The 17,500-nt window shown below is 36.9% G+C and overlaps 2 protein-coding genes across 3 annotated transcripts in view; one reads left to right on the forward strand and one right to left on the reverse strand.

Annotated features, from left to right (window-relative positions):
* Positions 1–14,073, forward strand: part of LOC144973585 (uncharacterized) — a 54,844-nt gene extending 40,771 nt beyond the window's left edge. For both annotated transcript variants that reach the window (XM_078916210.1, XM_078916211.1), the window contains 6 exons: positions 30–163; positions 821–940; positions 2,463–2,614; positions 3,906–4,025; positions 5,051–5,262; positions 13,000–14,073. In XM_078916210.1, coding sequence (XP_078772336.1) covers positions 30–163; positions 821–940; positions 2,463–2,614; positions 3,906–4,025; positions 5,051–5,262; positions 13,000–13,178 — 917 coding nt within the window. In that variant the 3' untranslated portion in view covers positions 13,179–14,073. The remainder of the gene's footprint in view (positions 1–29; positions 164–820; positions 941–2,462; positions 2,615–3,905; positions 4,026–5,050; positions 5,263–12,999) is intronic.
* Positions 1–17,500, reverse strand: part of LOC144973588 (zinc metalloproteinase nas-6-like) — a 699,617-nt gene that overhangs the window by 581,609 nt on the left and 100,508 nt on the right. The window lies entirely within an intron of this gene.

Genomic DNA, 17,500 nt, shown 5'->3' on the forward strand with positions numbered 1-17,500 from the left:
CGTTGATTGACTTTTATTTCATTTCACAGATGGTATACGTTGGACATACAATGTTCAGTCTTTTGCCTTCATATTTACGGACCTTTCATTTTGGATTCTGTTCTTTGCACTTGTAGTCTGGCTTTTGCTCACGGTGACTGAATTATCATCACAACTTTCAAAAGTGAGTTAGCTTTGTGATTTCAGTTATCTTTGTTTTTGTCTGTGTAGAATTTTACGATGTTTATGGGTTATTATATGAATGTGTTGTAACAACTAGCATCCTCATTGATCTTGAATTTGAATTTTTGATTGGCAGATAAATGTCATGTTTTGCCCATTGATTTCTTAATGAGATCTATCAGTTGTGTTTTTGTTTGATTCATTATTTTTTTTGAATTTCAAATTGTTCCGGAAAGTTGTCACTCAGTTGGTTTAGGTTACATTCTACCTCCACCCCCATCCCCTCTCCTCCCTCCCCCCCCCCCCCCCCCCCCAAAAAAAAAACACAAAGAACTGACCATTTTATAATCAATTGCAAATATTGAACTGTAATGAAAAATATGTTTCAATTTAAGTTATAAAGACGAATGACGTGAACGTGGCGGTTTACGCCTTTGTCAACAAAACATCCTTTGTCAACAAAACATGATGAATAAGACTCTAAAGATGAGTATGAGATTAAAGGATTCTCTTCGTTTGTCTTGGATATGCAATGGGCGTTTGTCAACTCTGAATTATGATTTATTTTTCTAAAATTGTCTTTTACAGCAAAAGATATATCATCTGATAACACACAGATCTATCTATTTTAAGTTACTTTTGTCTTCTATTACCATAGATGTCTCAATTTGGAATGTTGGGCTACTTCACGGATATAGACCACATTCTTCACATGATAAATCTACTGTTCCACATACTCCTTCTCGCTGGATTTGCTTATCGAACCTACCTTGGAAAGGTTAGTAGTATACGACTAAATAAGAGTTTTTACATCAATATAATCACTTTGTTAAAATGATCTTTCTTTATCAGATCAGTGTCAACGAAAACAATTGATATTCACTTTTTCTCTAGTAAGAAATTCTTCTTCTTCTTCTTTTTCTTCTTCTTCTTCTTTTTCTTCTTCTTCTTCTTCTTCTTCTTCTTCTTCTTCTTCTTCTTCTTCTTCTTCTTCTTCTTCTTCTTCTTCTTCTTCTTCTTCTTTTCTTCTTCTTCTTCTTCTTCTTTCTTCTTCTTCTCTTCTCTTCTTCTTCTTCTCTCTTCTTCTTCTTCTTCTTCTTCTTTCTTCTTCTTCTTCTTCTTCTTCTTCTTCTTCTTCTTCTTCTTCTTCTTCTTCTCCTTTTTCTCCTTCTTCTTCTTCTTCTTCCTCTTCAAGGCGGATCCTTTTGGACATAGTCTGTCATCTGCATTTTTTGCCAAATTGGGACCTAATATTTGCCCAAAAAACCCCCCAAAATTTCCAAGATATTTGCCAAAAAGACCAAAATGTGCCAAAATATTTGCCGAGGAGAACTAAGCATTTCAGTAAAAATTAACACGCGATACAGAAAAAAAATATATAAGAGACAATTTATTACATTTAAGGAGGCTACATTTATTAATTTACACAAGAGCGTTGTTACAAAGATTTTAAAGGATCATTATCTGTAGAGAGTAGCTTCCCTTGGTTTGGGCCCAGGCAAAGCTGCAACATTTCTCAAGTTTCGCACTTTTTTTTCGTTATTTTGAATTCGCTTCTTTTTTTTCTCCCAAAATTTGCCACGCGATTTGCCAATTTTCCCAAAATTTGCCACGATTTGCCAATTTTGGGAAATTTGCCAAAATTTTCGGATCGCCCTGATATTTGCGGCCGCAAAAAATGCAGATGACAGTGACATAGCCTCCCAAGCAGCCTGAAGGAACCCCTGTCTGGTTTTCAACTGTGCCATGTGTCCTGCTTCTGTGGTTGTTCTCCCCATCCAGTCAACTATAACTATGTCTTGAGACCACCTTCTCCTTGGTCTCGCTCTGTTCTTCGTGCAAAGCTTTTCTATTGAAGTGAGTCTTTTGATGCTTTGTCGTACTCATGTGTGTTCACAGAAACCCGATAATATGTTAATTTTTGCTGGCCTGTCCTTAATATTGTGCAATTTGCCATGTGGCATATTCCTCACACTCCCAAGTTGCAATGTTTGTTTTCTGTTCAATTTTGATATCTAGCTTCCTGCTAGTTGCTTTTCCCCACTTTGAACTGTCATTTCCATAATCAACCGAATTTGTTCTTAGCAAGAAGTCCTGCTTTTTCCCACTGTTTATTCGAAATGGCACATTGCAAACAACTTGTACTGTATAAAATGGTTTTCACAATAAATAAATGAAGCATTGTTAAGCTCATCAATTTAGATAAATCAATCAGAATAGTTTTTTTATTATTGTAATAAATGAGATGTTATTATTTATCTATCATGATTAAATGCATTGCTCTAATTATAATTACTTAGGTGAAGTATGACCTTTTTTATGAAACCTTGTATGGCACAAATGGAGAAGCACACATCAGTGTACGAGACATCGGATTTTTAGTATTTACACTCAACAGTACTAGTGCTTTCCTTGCTTTCTTTGCCCTTCTGATGGTTTTTCAAAATGCTAGGTAAGGAGGTTAGATAAAATAAAGTTACAATTCATTAGTGAACAAGAGATGAAGTGAGTAGAAAAGTGCCAGAAGACAATAGAGAATAAAAATTTTTCGCGGCGGTGGTGGGGTTTAAACCCGCGACCTTATTGGTACAACAACTCCGCCTGGCCGGTGAGAGCGTGACTCTACCGTATGAGCTATAGTGGATAGCTCATACGGTAGAGTCACGCTCTCACCGGCCAGGCGGAGTTGTCGTGCTAATAAGGTCGCGGGTTCAAACCCCACCACCGCCGCAAAAAAAATTTTATTCTCTATTGTCTTCTGGCACTTTTATACTCACTTCATCTCTTGTTGTTACCAACATAAGTGCATGCTCCACTCACTTTTCTGAATTAAAAATTCATTAGTGTTACCATAGTGCGTTGATTTCCTTTAAAGGACAAAACAATTTGGACCAAACAAGACATACATTAATACATTCTATAGATAGTATGCGCTTGGCTAAGAAGCTCATACCATTGCCATCCGGAAGTATAACGGACCAACACACAAAACTGTGTGTATCCATGAACTTTTATAGTCAGGTTAATACAATTCAGGGAGCATTACTCATAAACGCGGATGGCAAAAAACAATAACAAAGACCTGAGTGACGTCATCTTCGAACTATCTATAGTTCTCACAAATTGAAGCTATATTACAGCGCATGTAAAGTGATAGATCTAGCAACAATGTGATGGAAAGATGTCTTTACAAGAAACATTAGTACTAAAACGGTCTTAAAGGAAATGTTATCATATGAGTTTGTTTCTTTCATTGCTTTTGAAAATTGCAAGCATTTCAAAACACAGAGAGAAAGATTTTATAGTTTAACTTGATGTATACCACGAAAAATAAATTATAGTTTTGACTATTTTTTTCAGTAACTCCAACTAAACTCCTGAACTCTTCATAATATGATGATATGGTTAGAAAGAGAATAATGTATGTAACCCTCCACAGCCATAAGGCTCATGAATTTGGAATTGGTATATGTCTCTCTAGTATTGAACGAACCGTAACAATTACTCACTACCCTTTGGAAAAGATGTTTGTCTATCGCAAAATAGTTTTTTTCTCTCCAAATATAACGAACCCAGCTAGCCAGACATGCTGTGTGAATCAGAGGGTTGAAAAAATAAAGGTGACAGCAAAATGACAGGACACAAATACTACTATGACCCCCACGGATGACAGGGAAAAGATAGATTTGTTTAAATTTAACTACTTGTGAAAAAATAATTGTTCTTTGTATACAATTTTTCAGGCAGTTAAAAAGGTTGTACATCATGCTACAGCTAATCAAAAGCATCCTGTATTTTACGGTGGGACCAGCCATCTGCATATTTATGCTGGCCTCCGTTCTTTATTTAGTATACCATAACGAGTAAGTATTGATATGTAATTTCATCATTTGACCCTTCTTAAAATTAATTATATCTTGATTTATGCTTTTGCTGAATTCACTTATATGAGATTAGATCCATGAGATAGGTCGTGGATAAAAGTGAAAAACTGATATGAGCATTAGCTGTTACAATTACATTGAGTTGATAAAAATCTATCAGGCACTACATTAAGGACATAGTTCGCAGCGGAAAGTTATATCACGAATGGCTTTGTGTTAAATAATTTGTTCTAATTTTTAAATATATTATTTTGTTTTAATACGCTTCTACAGTCATGATGTCACTTCTCTCGTAATGACGCATGGTAACTAAGTAACTCGCTCTAAACTATCGGAACAATGGCGGACGCCCTAATGAAACATTTCTCCGACGAGCATTATAGTGTATCCAGAGGAGAAAAACGTTATAAATATGATCATGTTTTGGCTTTTATACATTCTGATCACATGACATAGGAAAAGTTCTAGCCAGCATGAAGAATAAAAAGTACCCATCGTCTTTGTTTAGAACCATGCTGCTCGCCGTTGCTGGGCGACGTGACATCAAACTAGTGAATCCAATTGGGAATTGTCTTTGCATTTTATTAGATCCTTCAACTGAGGTTACTTTCTTGTATGACAAGACAGACTATTTGCAGATGTCAAATGTTTGTCCATTTACACATTATGCCTTACATCAAAGAGGTATTCTAATAGTCGGACTAATACGATGCAGCAAATTGTATTAATTAGTTTTATACAGCTAAATCAATAATATTGGAAAATTTAATGCATTTCTACTGAGAGAAAAGTTTGCAAGGAAAATTCATAAATAAAAATAGCTCGGCGTAGGTATTCAATTTCAGAATTATTTTCTGACCAAAACTGATCAAGAAGTCAACTAGGCTTCGAAATTAAAAGAGCTGTTGTCCATACTTTCAAAATTATTTTGCCAAGATTTTAACAATTGTTCTCTTTTATCTGACTAACGAAATTTTTCGAAAACCTTTTCTCTGATTCCTCAGTTACCAGGTTGTTTCCACCATACCGGAATCAATATTCACGCTCATAGAGTTCATGTTAAAGCCTATTGGTGATGAAAATGAGCATTTATTCCTGAAGGGGGCTGTCGGAGTTTTTCTTTGGTTTGTCTTTTTCATTATTATTACCAATGGGGTATTGGTGGCCCTGAATGATGAGTATTCTGTACTCGTGATAGAAACCAAGTTGAAGGAAGGTAAGTGAAAAGGGGCTTTGATGAAGGAGAATGATGACGGTATATGGTAATGGCAGTTGTAGTGGCGATTGTAGTAATGAGGGCAATAATGATTATGCTACTGGTGATGATGATGATGATGATGATGATGATGATGATGATGATGATGATGATGATGATGATGATGATGATGGTGATGATGATGATGATGATGATGACAATGATGATGATGATGATAATGGTGATGATGATGATGATGTTTGTATTTGGATTCTATGTATTAAAATAATAATAAAGCGTGTAAAACTAATGTTATTACATTTTGTATGTAAGTTCTGGGAAATATTTCCCTACGGTGTGATTCCAAGGCGTCATTTGCAAAGCAATAACTTTCAATCCCTACATTCTAATCCATCTGAAATATATTACAAAAGTACTACGTCATCCACTTACATCGTGTTCCGTGGTTCCTCTTGCCGAATGGGTTCTATTAGAACTCCCATCACTATTGCAAACAGCAGTGGGCTGAGAGCAGATCCCTGGTGTAATCCAACTCTTAAATTAAATGGATCAGTTGTGCCAACAGCTGTCCTAACCTAACATCTGCCCCTACCACTGTTTTGTTTCCTATGATATATTTCTCTGTTACCCCCTTTGCTCTTAGACAGTATCCCATTTATTCTCTTGGTACCCTATCATATGCTTTCTCCGGGTCAGTGAACACACAATGTAATTCTCTTATCTTGTCTCTATACTTCTCTGCGGTCATTTTTAGAGCAACTATAGCATCCGTTGTACTTTTACCAGCAACAAATCCAAACTGTTCTTTACTTATGTCTACATATTTTCTAATCAGAGGGACAAGAATAGGAGAGATATACAACATACCAAGATGATCAAAGACGAGAATGGAAGAATATTGGGCAAAGATGAAGAGATTCGAGCAAGATGGAAAACATACTATGAACACCTCATGAATGAAGAAAATGACAGGGAGAGGAGAAGCCAGTTATACAACCTAAAGAGAAGATAGTAGATGAGATAAGCAAGAACGAGGTGTGGGATGCAGTGCGCAAGATGAAAAGGGGGAAAGCAGTTCAACCAGACGATATACCAGCAGGAGTCTGGAAATCACTTGGAGATGAAGGTTAAATGTCCTGCTATAATTATTCAATGACATCTTACAGAAATAGTGCTTAGGCCACTGGGACCCCCCCTCCCCCCCCCTTTGGGAGTTTATGCCACTATGTTTTTCAAATAATAGAACTTATTGGCCATACAAATTCCACTGTTACCGTAAAAATAAGTGTCATTAAAGAGAGTTATGGCCCTTTGAAAAAAATGAGTTGTGTCCCCTTGCAAAAAAGAGACAACATTTCTTTCAAAGGCTCTGGAGACTACAATATTAATTCAAATATATGCAAATTGGGTATCAAACTGAAGGAAATTGAATATACTATCAAACTATGTGCACAAGCTTTCAATTTGTAAATATTATATAGATTCACAGAAAGTTGAAACAATTTGTCAGTAATCTCATGAAGTGTCATATCTAAACTTATGGGCTATTTCAGTGTTTTACACAAAAATTATTTTAAATATGGCCAAAAACAGCATGTTCATTAAAAATGTAGCACTGAAGAAAGCTATGGCCCAAGCCTCAACAACAACCTTCATATTTCTACGTCACAGGAAAAACTAAAAGTGTACGCAACCCATTAAATTTTTCTCCACTTTGTGGGATGCCAAATTCATCATAATTTTCATTCTTTTTAAACATGGTATTGATGTCCAGTTGTCACATTTACAAGTAAGTTGAAGGTGTGGTAAAAACAATAGATATATCATGAAAAAAGACTAATTTGTTCACAACCCAAGTGAAGCATCATTACCGAAGACTTTTGAACGAAATTGCATTATTATATTATGAAGAATAATTGATACTCAAAAGGGATTTTTGATTCAAGATGCAGTAAGTACATAAAAACAATATCCTTATGTGTTTTGCAAACATGCTTTACTTCTTAACAGTTTGCACTGCTCACCAATTTATTACATATCCTCATCATCAGTAGCAAAATCCTCTTCGTCCTCTGAAGTGTCGTCAAGGAAATCATTGTCAAAGCTATCACTACCATCCTCGGCATATGTATCTTCGTCAGTACTGGTGCAGCTTTCTTCATACACAATTTCCTGCAACTCATCTGGAATGAAAGCATCTTTGAACCACTGTACTTCCAATTCATTTGCAGAATTTCTCTGCCAACCGTTATCCTCTGGTTTTGGAATGTTAGGATTCTGGCACACTGCATTCCTCCAAATGAGAGTTTGAAAGTTGGCTCTTGATATGTGTAGTGACAATACTTGACTACAAGGAGGCATCTGACACAGATCAATTCCACCACTGCACGAGATGGTACCTTTCTTTCCTTTGAAATGCTGGCGAACTATGTCATACCTCACTTTGTTGACACTTGTGCATGAGGTTTTGCCATACAGCTTGCACACAAATGACTCTAACATGAGACAGTCATTACTCGAAACAGCTGCTGATGTTCCAAATCTGGAGAACAGAATTCTAAGATCTTCCTCCTTTTGAAGAAATTTTAGAGCTTTCAGCTTTCCTTGCCCAGCAAAGCAACTTGTTGTGTCATAGCCTGTGAATGCATGGACACCAAGTAATGCATCACACATCTGTTTAGACAAAGTCTTTGCTATCTGAGAGACATTGATTTGTCGCCTGTTGTTGCCACAGTATCAAAAATCAGGGTCTTTCCAATTGTCTCTGAGAATGAAAGGAGAAGTAAGAAGACATCCGTGTCTGGTGATCTGACAACAATTGTTTCACAGTTTGGTTGGCGGGAAGCATATTGACAGTGCAGTATAATTCGTGTGTCTGCCTCTTCCTGTGATGAGTAGAGATCTAGACAAGGTACAGCTGTGGTAAATTCATCCGTGTCACTGTAAAGTAAGGTGCATCTCTCTTCACAGACAAAGAAGATTTCCCTGTTTTTCAGTTTCTTTGCATATTCGTTACTTTCCCATTCCTTGAGGAGAAACCTGATAAGGGATCTTTTGTTATCAACGCAGCTGAGAAATGATTTTCAACGTCTGGGCACTGTTGTTTCAGATCCTCTTAACAAGTATGCATTATCTTCAGAAGATCCTCTCCTCAATCTCTCACAACCTTTGATTGAATCTTTTATGTAAGTATCAGTCACAAATTGTACACAAGCTGCTTGTGGTAAGGAGGAAAATGTAAGTTTGGCTACTTCACCAAATGTATTTGGGATTGCTGACAGAGTTTGTAACAGCGCATTGCCATCAACAATGTAAACGGTGTTTGTTTGTTTTTTTTGCATAATCCTCGAACATTAATGAATTGTCAGGCGTGAGCTTGTGCAACAGAGCTGCTTTGTTGGTCTTCAGAGGTAAACCATCTGATGAAGCCAGCGACCATGGAGTAGGTGTTAGAGGATATTGAAGAACTTTTTGAAGATCAACACTGTGCTCTTGGGACAAAACAAGAAGCTGGCCAAATAAATTTATTTGTGCCTTGATTTTGACCACGTTCATGTCTTTTTTTTACTGTTACCACTTTCCTCAATGATGCAAATGTCTTGGTCTTGTTCCTTTCTAATGGCTTGTGAAATTCTACAGTCTTTTCCTTTAGTCTGTTTTCAACAAAACTTTCAAACAATCTTTTTCCTGTTTTTTTTCCACGGCTAGCAGGTCATCAGCAACATCCTCTTGCACTTTCATTCCTGAAGCTGGACTGACCAGACCATCTTCAACTTCAAAGGGATTGATAAATGCTGAAAATGCCTGGAGGATCTTTTGCACTCGCTTTTCACTTTGTCTTTTTTCTGCAAGGCTCAATTCTTTGTGGGTGTCTATATCCATACAGTTGTTGTTGCTGATCATTCTTTGGGTTGCTGATACATATTCTGCTCGATTGTGTCTTGTTACACTCCAACGGTAATAGCTTGGAAGACTCTTGCTGAACCCAACAATACCTCCTTTTGTCTTTGCATGTTTGTTTATTGTTTGTTCAATGGTCATATCAACTGCTATTCCTCCAGCAGGCGTCCTTGATCTGGAGACACTAAATCCATTATCTTGTAACATTTCTTCTGCCCCTGGGTGGGAATGAATCAGGTTGGCTAGTGACACAAAATATACACTGAGATACTTGGCATAATTGTGGTGATTCATGGTAAAAAGCAGTGGGCACAGTTCTTTTAAAAAAGATATATGAAGAAGAAAGTTGTTTGTCTTTGTAGCTCGCAGAAACTGGAGGAGAAGCCAAACTCTGTCCATGTATTGGATCCAGTATTGTGCAGTTTTTCCGTACTTTCCTGAGCAGACACTCTCTTTGAAGGCTTCATACTGGGAAAATAACTCAGCATACACCTGGGTGGGGATCCCGATCTCCCATAGTGGGCAGGGAGGTACATGCTGTGTCTTCTATCCCCCCATAACCGTTTTCCAATTGTTTCCTGTCGTTGTCTTGGAATGAGATTACTTAGTTTTGTCCTGATCCTTGCCGGAGTTCCTTGGCTGGGAGGGAAACAGTCGAATGTATAGTTATAGTTTTGGGAGATGATATTTTTTTCCTTGTAAATCATCTCTCTGTTATGCATTGTATTGTGTTTTCTTTATATTAAATATGATTTGTAAAACATTTGAGTGTATTCGTCTCAGTGGGGACCTGTGTTTGTGTCTGGATGAGAAGTTAGGTGATCTCAAACTAAGTACACTGTACACTGATAGTGTGCTCTTGGAATCTACAACTGTTCCCTATTTGAACCAATTCCCCTTTGTCTGCCCTATTCTTGGATGCTTTAATTGTAATTCTAGAACTTTTTACTATCCCATTTTCTTCCTTTTTACTGGCGCTGATATAACCTTAATGTGTTGCAAGCGCCGTAAAACCCTTAAAAACAAAACAAAACATCAGCATACACAGTTGACTGGAGGATTTTATTAGCTGTATGGCTTGAAATTCCTTCGGTGAATTTTTTTATGTAAGACATGAGGTCTTTACTGAGTTTTGAATCCGTGTCCTGCTCAAATTTTGCAAGCAGAAGCCTCTCTAGAGCCTCCAAAACAGACACATGCACTCGTATAGCCCTGTTGTAGTTCTTTCCACTCATAACCCTATCCATAGAACCATGTGCACATAGCCCTGCTTCGGTCACAATTTCTTCAAAACCAGATCCACTTTGGAGCTTTCCCAGGGCACCAAAATATGACATTATGGTGTGAAAGACACCCAGGTGAATAATGACTGTTTTATAAAGCTGTGGGTTTTGCCAGACAATATCGTAAGCTTTCTTTGCTACAGCAAGGTCAAATGTTACAAATGTATATGGCTGACCAAGCTCTAGTGTTACCTCCAAAGATAGTTGTAGCACCTTCTGTACTGTAGCTGCTTCAGTTATGGGAGCATTGATGACAGGCATATATTCAACAATTGAAGACGTGTTGGTTTCATTTTCATTTTGGGGGTTTGGAGTTGTTGATGAAAGCCAACCTTTCCAGCCAGGGAAACGTTCTCCGTCTGAATTCAACTTCATCCTACAGAACACCCACAGAAAATTATCTTGGTGCAGCTGTCTTTCTTGATTGTTTTCTACTGTTGTTGTGGAAACAGTCAGAGAAGGTTCTGCTCTTCCAGTTGCAAAGCATGGCTGAATTTGGATGGGTTTGAAAGTTGCTGACCTTTTCTTTGTTTTTCCAGTCGTGACATTTTGTTGCTCTATTTTTCTTTCCAAGTTTCCTTCTTTTATTCTTGGATCATGATGCCATGAGTAGAGTGTGTGGTGCCAGACCCATCAGTGGTCTCCTCTGTGAGATCGAAATTATCCCAGCAAAAATGGGTGATTTTTGGAACAAATACACTGGGTTTCAATAGACCCCAAAGAGAGAAATAGGGGGTTTCCATTATTTTCTTCACTTCAGATAGGGGAGTCCATTAGACCCCATGCATTCGAAATAGGGGTTATTGTATTTATTGCTTTTTTACAGTCAGGGGTCCATTGGACCCCAAAATTATGAAATAGGAATAATTACTGATGGTGTGAAATAGGGTTAAGTCTAAAAATCACAAAATTACGCTTACACCAAAGGATACACTTTCAGAAATATGTGTTATATGCCCATTAATCATGCCTGAATTGTGCTAGTACAAAATTCCTCTTGTTTATTCATCACTGAAAGGAAGCAAATACACTGTAATATATATTTTTTTTCATATTATAGAGAAAATGGCCATCAAAGATTTAAAAACCCTATATAGCTTTGTAAAATATTTTATGATATGAGGCAAAAAATGAGAAATGACAATAAAATTCCACTATTTATTACATTTGAAGCAATTTTAGGGTGATAAACAATCATTTTATGCACAAAAATGAGTTCACGAAAAATTGCACCAGATGACCTTTCAAGGGCCATAACTCCTGTAAATGATACTTGAAAAAAACTGTAACACCCGGATTAATGTGTGTTATATGTCCCTGAAGCATGCCTGAATTGTGCTAGTGCAAAATCCCTCTTGTTTATTCATCCTGAAGGGAAACAAGTACACTGTAATAGATTTTTTTTCAAATTCTAGAGAAAATGGCTATCAAAGATTTAAAAACGCTATATGGCTTTGTAAAATATTTTATGATATGAGGCAAAAAATGAGAAATTACAATAAAATTCCATTATTGATTGTATGTGAAACAATTTTAAGGTGATAAACAACCATTTTATGCACAAAAACGATTTCACAAAAAATTGCACCTAATGACCTTTCAAGGGCCGTAACTCTCGTAAATGACACTTGAAAGAACGGTAACACCTGGATTAATACTCAAGATATATTGCTGTTTCAGAAAAACTATGTGGCGAAAACTCCCCCAGGGGAGGGAGGGTTTCGCCCACTGGCCCATGCACTAAAAGAGAAAATGTCAGAAGAATGGACAAAAAGTACGTTGATACAACAGTTGTAAACCCAGCAATGCTATATGAACTAGAGACAGCAGCTACAAGAAAGCAACAAGATAAAGAAGTTGAGGTGGCATTAATGAGGGTGTTGAGATGGTCACTTGGCTGGACTAGTAAAGATAATGTGAGAAATGATCGAATTTGAAGGTTGACTGAAGTGAAGAATGTGCCAATAAAGATGAGAGAAGATAGATTGAAATGGTTTGGACATGTAAAGAGACGAGAGAGGGCGTACGTGGGAAGGAAAGTATTGGTCTTACAATTAGCGGGAAAGAGGAAAAAGGGGCGCCCAAAGACTAGATGGTTCGATAAGGTAAAGGATGATATGAAAGAACTGGTCCTGGAGGAAGATGATGTTCTGAACCGAGATGCATGGAAATGTAGCATTCATTATGGCAAACCTGCAAAATGCGGGATAAGCTGAAAGAAGAAGAAGAAGTTCAAGAATGTGGCAACTATAAGGGGCATCAAGTTCATGAGCGATACAATGAGGATATGGGAAAGAGTAATCGATAAGAGGATTAGAAAAGATGTAGACATAAGCTAAACGTTTTATACATTAATAAAAATGATGTATAAAATTTTATGAATTTTAATGTAAAACATTAACTTAACGCATTTTCACAGAATTTCCATGCTTAAATATGTTTCAAAGTGCTTGTTGTTTGAAAGCTCCTTTTCATTAAAATAAAAAGAAATAGTGACAGCGATAGCACTGGATTAGCTTGTTATGAGACTATATTTTCCAACAATTTTTTTCAGAGCAAAATAAATCATTCATCAAACATTTGAAGGAGCTTGCCTTGGCTAGTATAGGCACTCTTCCATCGAACGAAGAAGTCCATGTAATAACAGAGCAAAGTGAGGAAACGACTACAACAGAGAAAGTGGATGATAGTTGTGACCAAAAATTTCTCAGTTCATTATCCAGTGGTTGGTGATGTGGGCAGATATGACATTGAACCTTGATGGGATATTGATGTGTTGACACTATAAGGCGAGGAACCATTTTCCTTCAGGCTTATGAATCTTCATTGAGCGTGATTGTATGAATGATGGGGTGCGAATTAGAAGTGAGAATAAGCTGCAGTGACTTTGATGTAGATATAGGTGAAACACATTGTCAATCATGGAAGGTTGCCATGAGTCAGATGAAGAGAACTCAGTTTAACCCTCTCCTTACCAGCCATTTTCAAGATTTTCCCCAAAACTTCACACCCAACTAACACAAATTAGAATTTTATCACTCTGACACAATAGCAGTAAATTTCTTGCCATACATTATTTCTTTAGCAAAACATGATCTACAATACACTGTTCATTTCCTTTAAATTTTATGATGTACAAGAGGAATTTGAATAAGAAAAATGTTGGTTGTATCGTAACGAATTTGACGATTTTCCTATAGTTGGTAAGGAGAGGGTTAAAGACTAAATTATAAGAATTAAGACACAAAAGTCATTTACAGGTTGGGAGTTTGCGTTCACTTTGCGTAATGAAACCATTTTTGTTTTGGTTTCAATATTTATAATTTAGTCTTTACATTCAATTTTCAGTGAGGGATTCACCCCGATATAATACCAATGTGGGGCGGTGGGTCACATATGACTCCACATTTTCAGTGTATCAATAACATTTATCCTTATTTTGAGAAGGCGGAGTGGTTGTAGTAATTTTCTGTTTTAAAAATATTGTCTTCACACGACAAGAAAATTGATGCAATTTTGCAGTGTCTCAAACTACGAACTCTACCTCCATAGAGATAAAATATTTATAATTCTTTGTCCAATCAGAAAACTAAATATTTGTTTTTGTTTTTGTTTTTTGTTGGTGTTGTTTTGGGGTTTTTGTGGGGGGGGGGGGTTGGGGTTTTTTTAAGGGGCGTGGAGAGTGAGAGGGGAAACGTAAATAAATAAGAAGAGGGATAGAGGAAAAGAGGGTGGGAGGGGGGGTGTAGTAAATTTGAAGCTTGTATTGTCATTTCATTTATAATACGTACATTTACTATTTTATAGATGTATTATGGTTCATGAATTTAAATAACTACCATATTTCATTTGTATTCAGGAAACCCCAAGGTGGAAGTTGGTAAGATTACGTGGAGGATATTTTAAACTTTCTATTGCATTCTTTTTTCTATTTTTTGGTCGAGAGCGTATTAATTTTACAAACCACCTAAAAAAACAAGTCTTTATTGTTTTGTTTGATGATGATTCGACATGGTTTCTACAGGAGACCGTGAATGCGATGGTTTAGGGCTGGGTACATTCCTGGGAGCTACCTTCGCTCTTTCTCTCATTTCACCTGGTACCTCTGGTTTGGATAATATCATTGTCGTTTGTGAACAATGAAGTTTTCCAGGCTCTGATAATGATAAAGACTAAAACTAAAACAGTTAAGCGTTCTATGTCTATGTGTTTCGACCATCTCCTTTCTTTAAAGGCATCCTGTGTGTCTTATCACTCTTACAATATCCGTCACTGTCTATTTCTGACGATTTCTGAATTCTTACTCACACCTAAATTGAGTGGGGAGGTGTCTTGACTATATTAATAGGAAAAACACAGGAGTGCGCTGCCACCTGCATCATAAATTTATATTTCATAACGTGTATATTAATCTCCATTCATTCACCGATGTATTATCAATTGTGATTTTCATTTGTTTTACCCTTCATGCTTTTTGGGTTTTTTTTTTTTTAAATAAAGATAATCATCAGTTATTATTGTTCATGTATCAGATGTTTGCTCTTTAAATAAAAAAGTTTCAAAAAAAAAAAAAAGTTTGGGGTGTTGGAAAGATTTTTTTTTTTTTATTATCTCAGGTATGAGAGACATCCAAAATTGGCATGACTATAGTAGTTCTACCATTATTTTAAAATAAATATTGTTTGGGTTTTTTTAAACCATCACCCCGGCCCCAACTTGTTCTAGATATTCTCATTCCCCATGCCCGGGTGACTGGTAACCCGTTGTGAAGCAATAGTAAATAACAAAGAGAACTTAGCGGATATGATGGAGAAACATTTGAATGTATTAACAATCGAGAGTGGTGAAAACAAATGTGACTCATTACCTCAAAATTGTATTATGTCGGGATGGGTCGGACGCAAAGAAGGGATTTTAAATTTTAAAATGATCAAAATTGTGAGACTTTATTTTTTGTGACTTTAAAGACCTGCATTCATTCTCCCCGCCCGAAGACAGAAAATTTACATCCTCTGGCACTGATATGACCTAACTGTGTTGCAAGCGCCGTAAAACCCATAAAAACATAAAAACAAACATTAAACCCAAGTCTCATATCTTTAACAGTAAATTTTCTATTTTAAGCATCCAAGTCACCCCGACATAATTCCGTTTTGAGGTGTTGGGTCACGAATGTAATAGAATAATGAGGGGGGGGGGGGAGGTTGCCATGTGTAATTTTGAGGCCAGATCTGAATTAGTGGTTCGGCCAGTTTTTGTTGGTTTTTGTTTAACATTTGCTCCATGGCCCTTTACCCGCAGGTGACCATATTTACCAAGGTATAGCAAGTCTTTTTTTCCTTCTCTAACTTCTGATTTCCTGGTCATCAAAACAGAGTCATGAAAGGCGCTTCACCGATCACTTGCATCCAAATAAAGACCAAAAAAAAAGCACAGCTCCACGCATCATTATATATGATTTTCAGGTCAATCATGTCTTGGGCAAAGGGAGAGGGTAGTTGCGGAAAGTGCACGGAGTTCAATTTTGTCAGTATCTGTCCAGTCAAGTGTTTTGGTAGGGACTCTAGCCCTTCCATGTTAACCCTCTCCTAACCACCCATAGGAAAATCGTAAAATTCGTTACGATTCAACCAACAGTTTTCTCATTCTAATTCCTCTTGTACATCACAAAATGTAAAGAAATACTTTGATTACAGCTATAGATATTAAACACTGTGATGTAGACATCATTTTGCTTAACAACATTCTGTATAGAATCCACTTGTTACTTTTTTGTTTGATTAGGAAAAGTCTATTTTTGTGTTGGGTGGGTGTGAAATTTTGGGGCAAATTCTAAAAATGGATGGTAAGGAGAGAGTTAATGCAGTTCATAATCCGGATCAACGTATCGTCATCCAAGAATAGTCCTAAGGAAATTCTAGTCCAAATTATCCTTCCCCTGGTGAAGAGACGCCTGACTCAGACATTATATTCCAACTTCATACCATGTTTCAAACAGGTGTTTTTCTTACACCTATCTCCTTTTTAGACCTTGTTGATCCATCCTTTGAAATTATTACATTTTTGTCATCACAGAGAGGGGATAGTCTACTTTTTATATTTTCATCGTGATCATTCTTCAAGTTTTCATCGGAAGATGAATTGATATCAGGAAGAGGTATCCACTCAGCTTCATTCGAGTCACAATAAGACATCACACCATCAGAATTTGAACCAGGTTGAGAGCTTTGCATCAAGCTGGGGACAGTGTGGTTAGAGGGCTTCAAGAAAAAGCGAAATAAAAGCCAACAAACAAACAAAAAACGAGTATGGATCAGAAATGCCAATACGTTTCCCCCAAGAAATAGGTGACTGTAATGTGAATCGAGCTCCAATGTTTGAATTGTATCACTATACAATGTGGAGAGGAGAAGCAAGGTGCCACACATAATATTTTGCAGGAAGTTACAAAGTACAATGAACAAAGAGCGACCATTTGGCCTGAGAAGACTACACTTAAGTCGAAGCTCTATGGATCTCAGCACGAGCTTGTTAAGACCACAGCGTTCATGCATCTTGTTGACCCTTAGCCATAAAGACAGATTGAGGGAGAAAGAAGAAGAAGACATCACTGTCACTTGTCTTTTGGTGTAAAATATCAATTTTGATTGGTACCCAGTTCAAAAGGTTAGCATATTATAATTGAACATGACGTTCTATCATTTAACAACATAGATAGAATTGTGTGTACATGTTTGAAAAATGAAGTCCAACAGAACCATACGACTAATGGAGACAGAGTTTATGTCAGCTTTTGTAGCGTTTAACGAAATGGTTCAATGTCATGTTACTTCTTGGACTGGACACTGATCTATCTCAAGGTGCTTTAGGCAAGATCTCGATAGGCACAGCTTCCCATTAACATCCTTTACTTTGGGTGGATAGAGCAAAGGTAGAATATACTAATCCTAAAGGCATACCATCAGGATAGTCAAAATTAGGATCGAACTTGGCACTACGGTGTGAAGTCCAATGCGATAACCATCACACCGCTGACAACACAAAATGTTTGAAAA

The sequence above is a fragment of the Berghia stephanieae genome, chromosome 5, assembly GCF_034508935.2.
Source record: "Berghia stephanieae isolate SIO BIC M18660-M18661 chromosome 5, UCSD_Bste_1.3, whole genome shotgun sequence".
In the NCBI taxonomy this organism is placed as follows: Eukaryota; Metazoa; Mollusca; class Gastropoda; order Nudibranchia; family Aeolidiidae; genus Berghia; species Berghia stephanieae.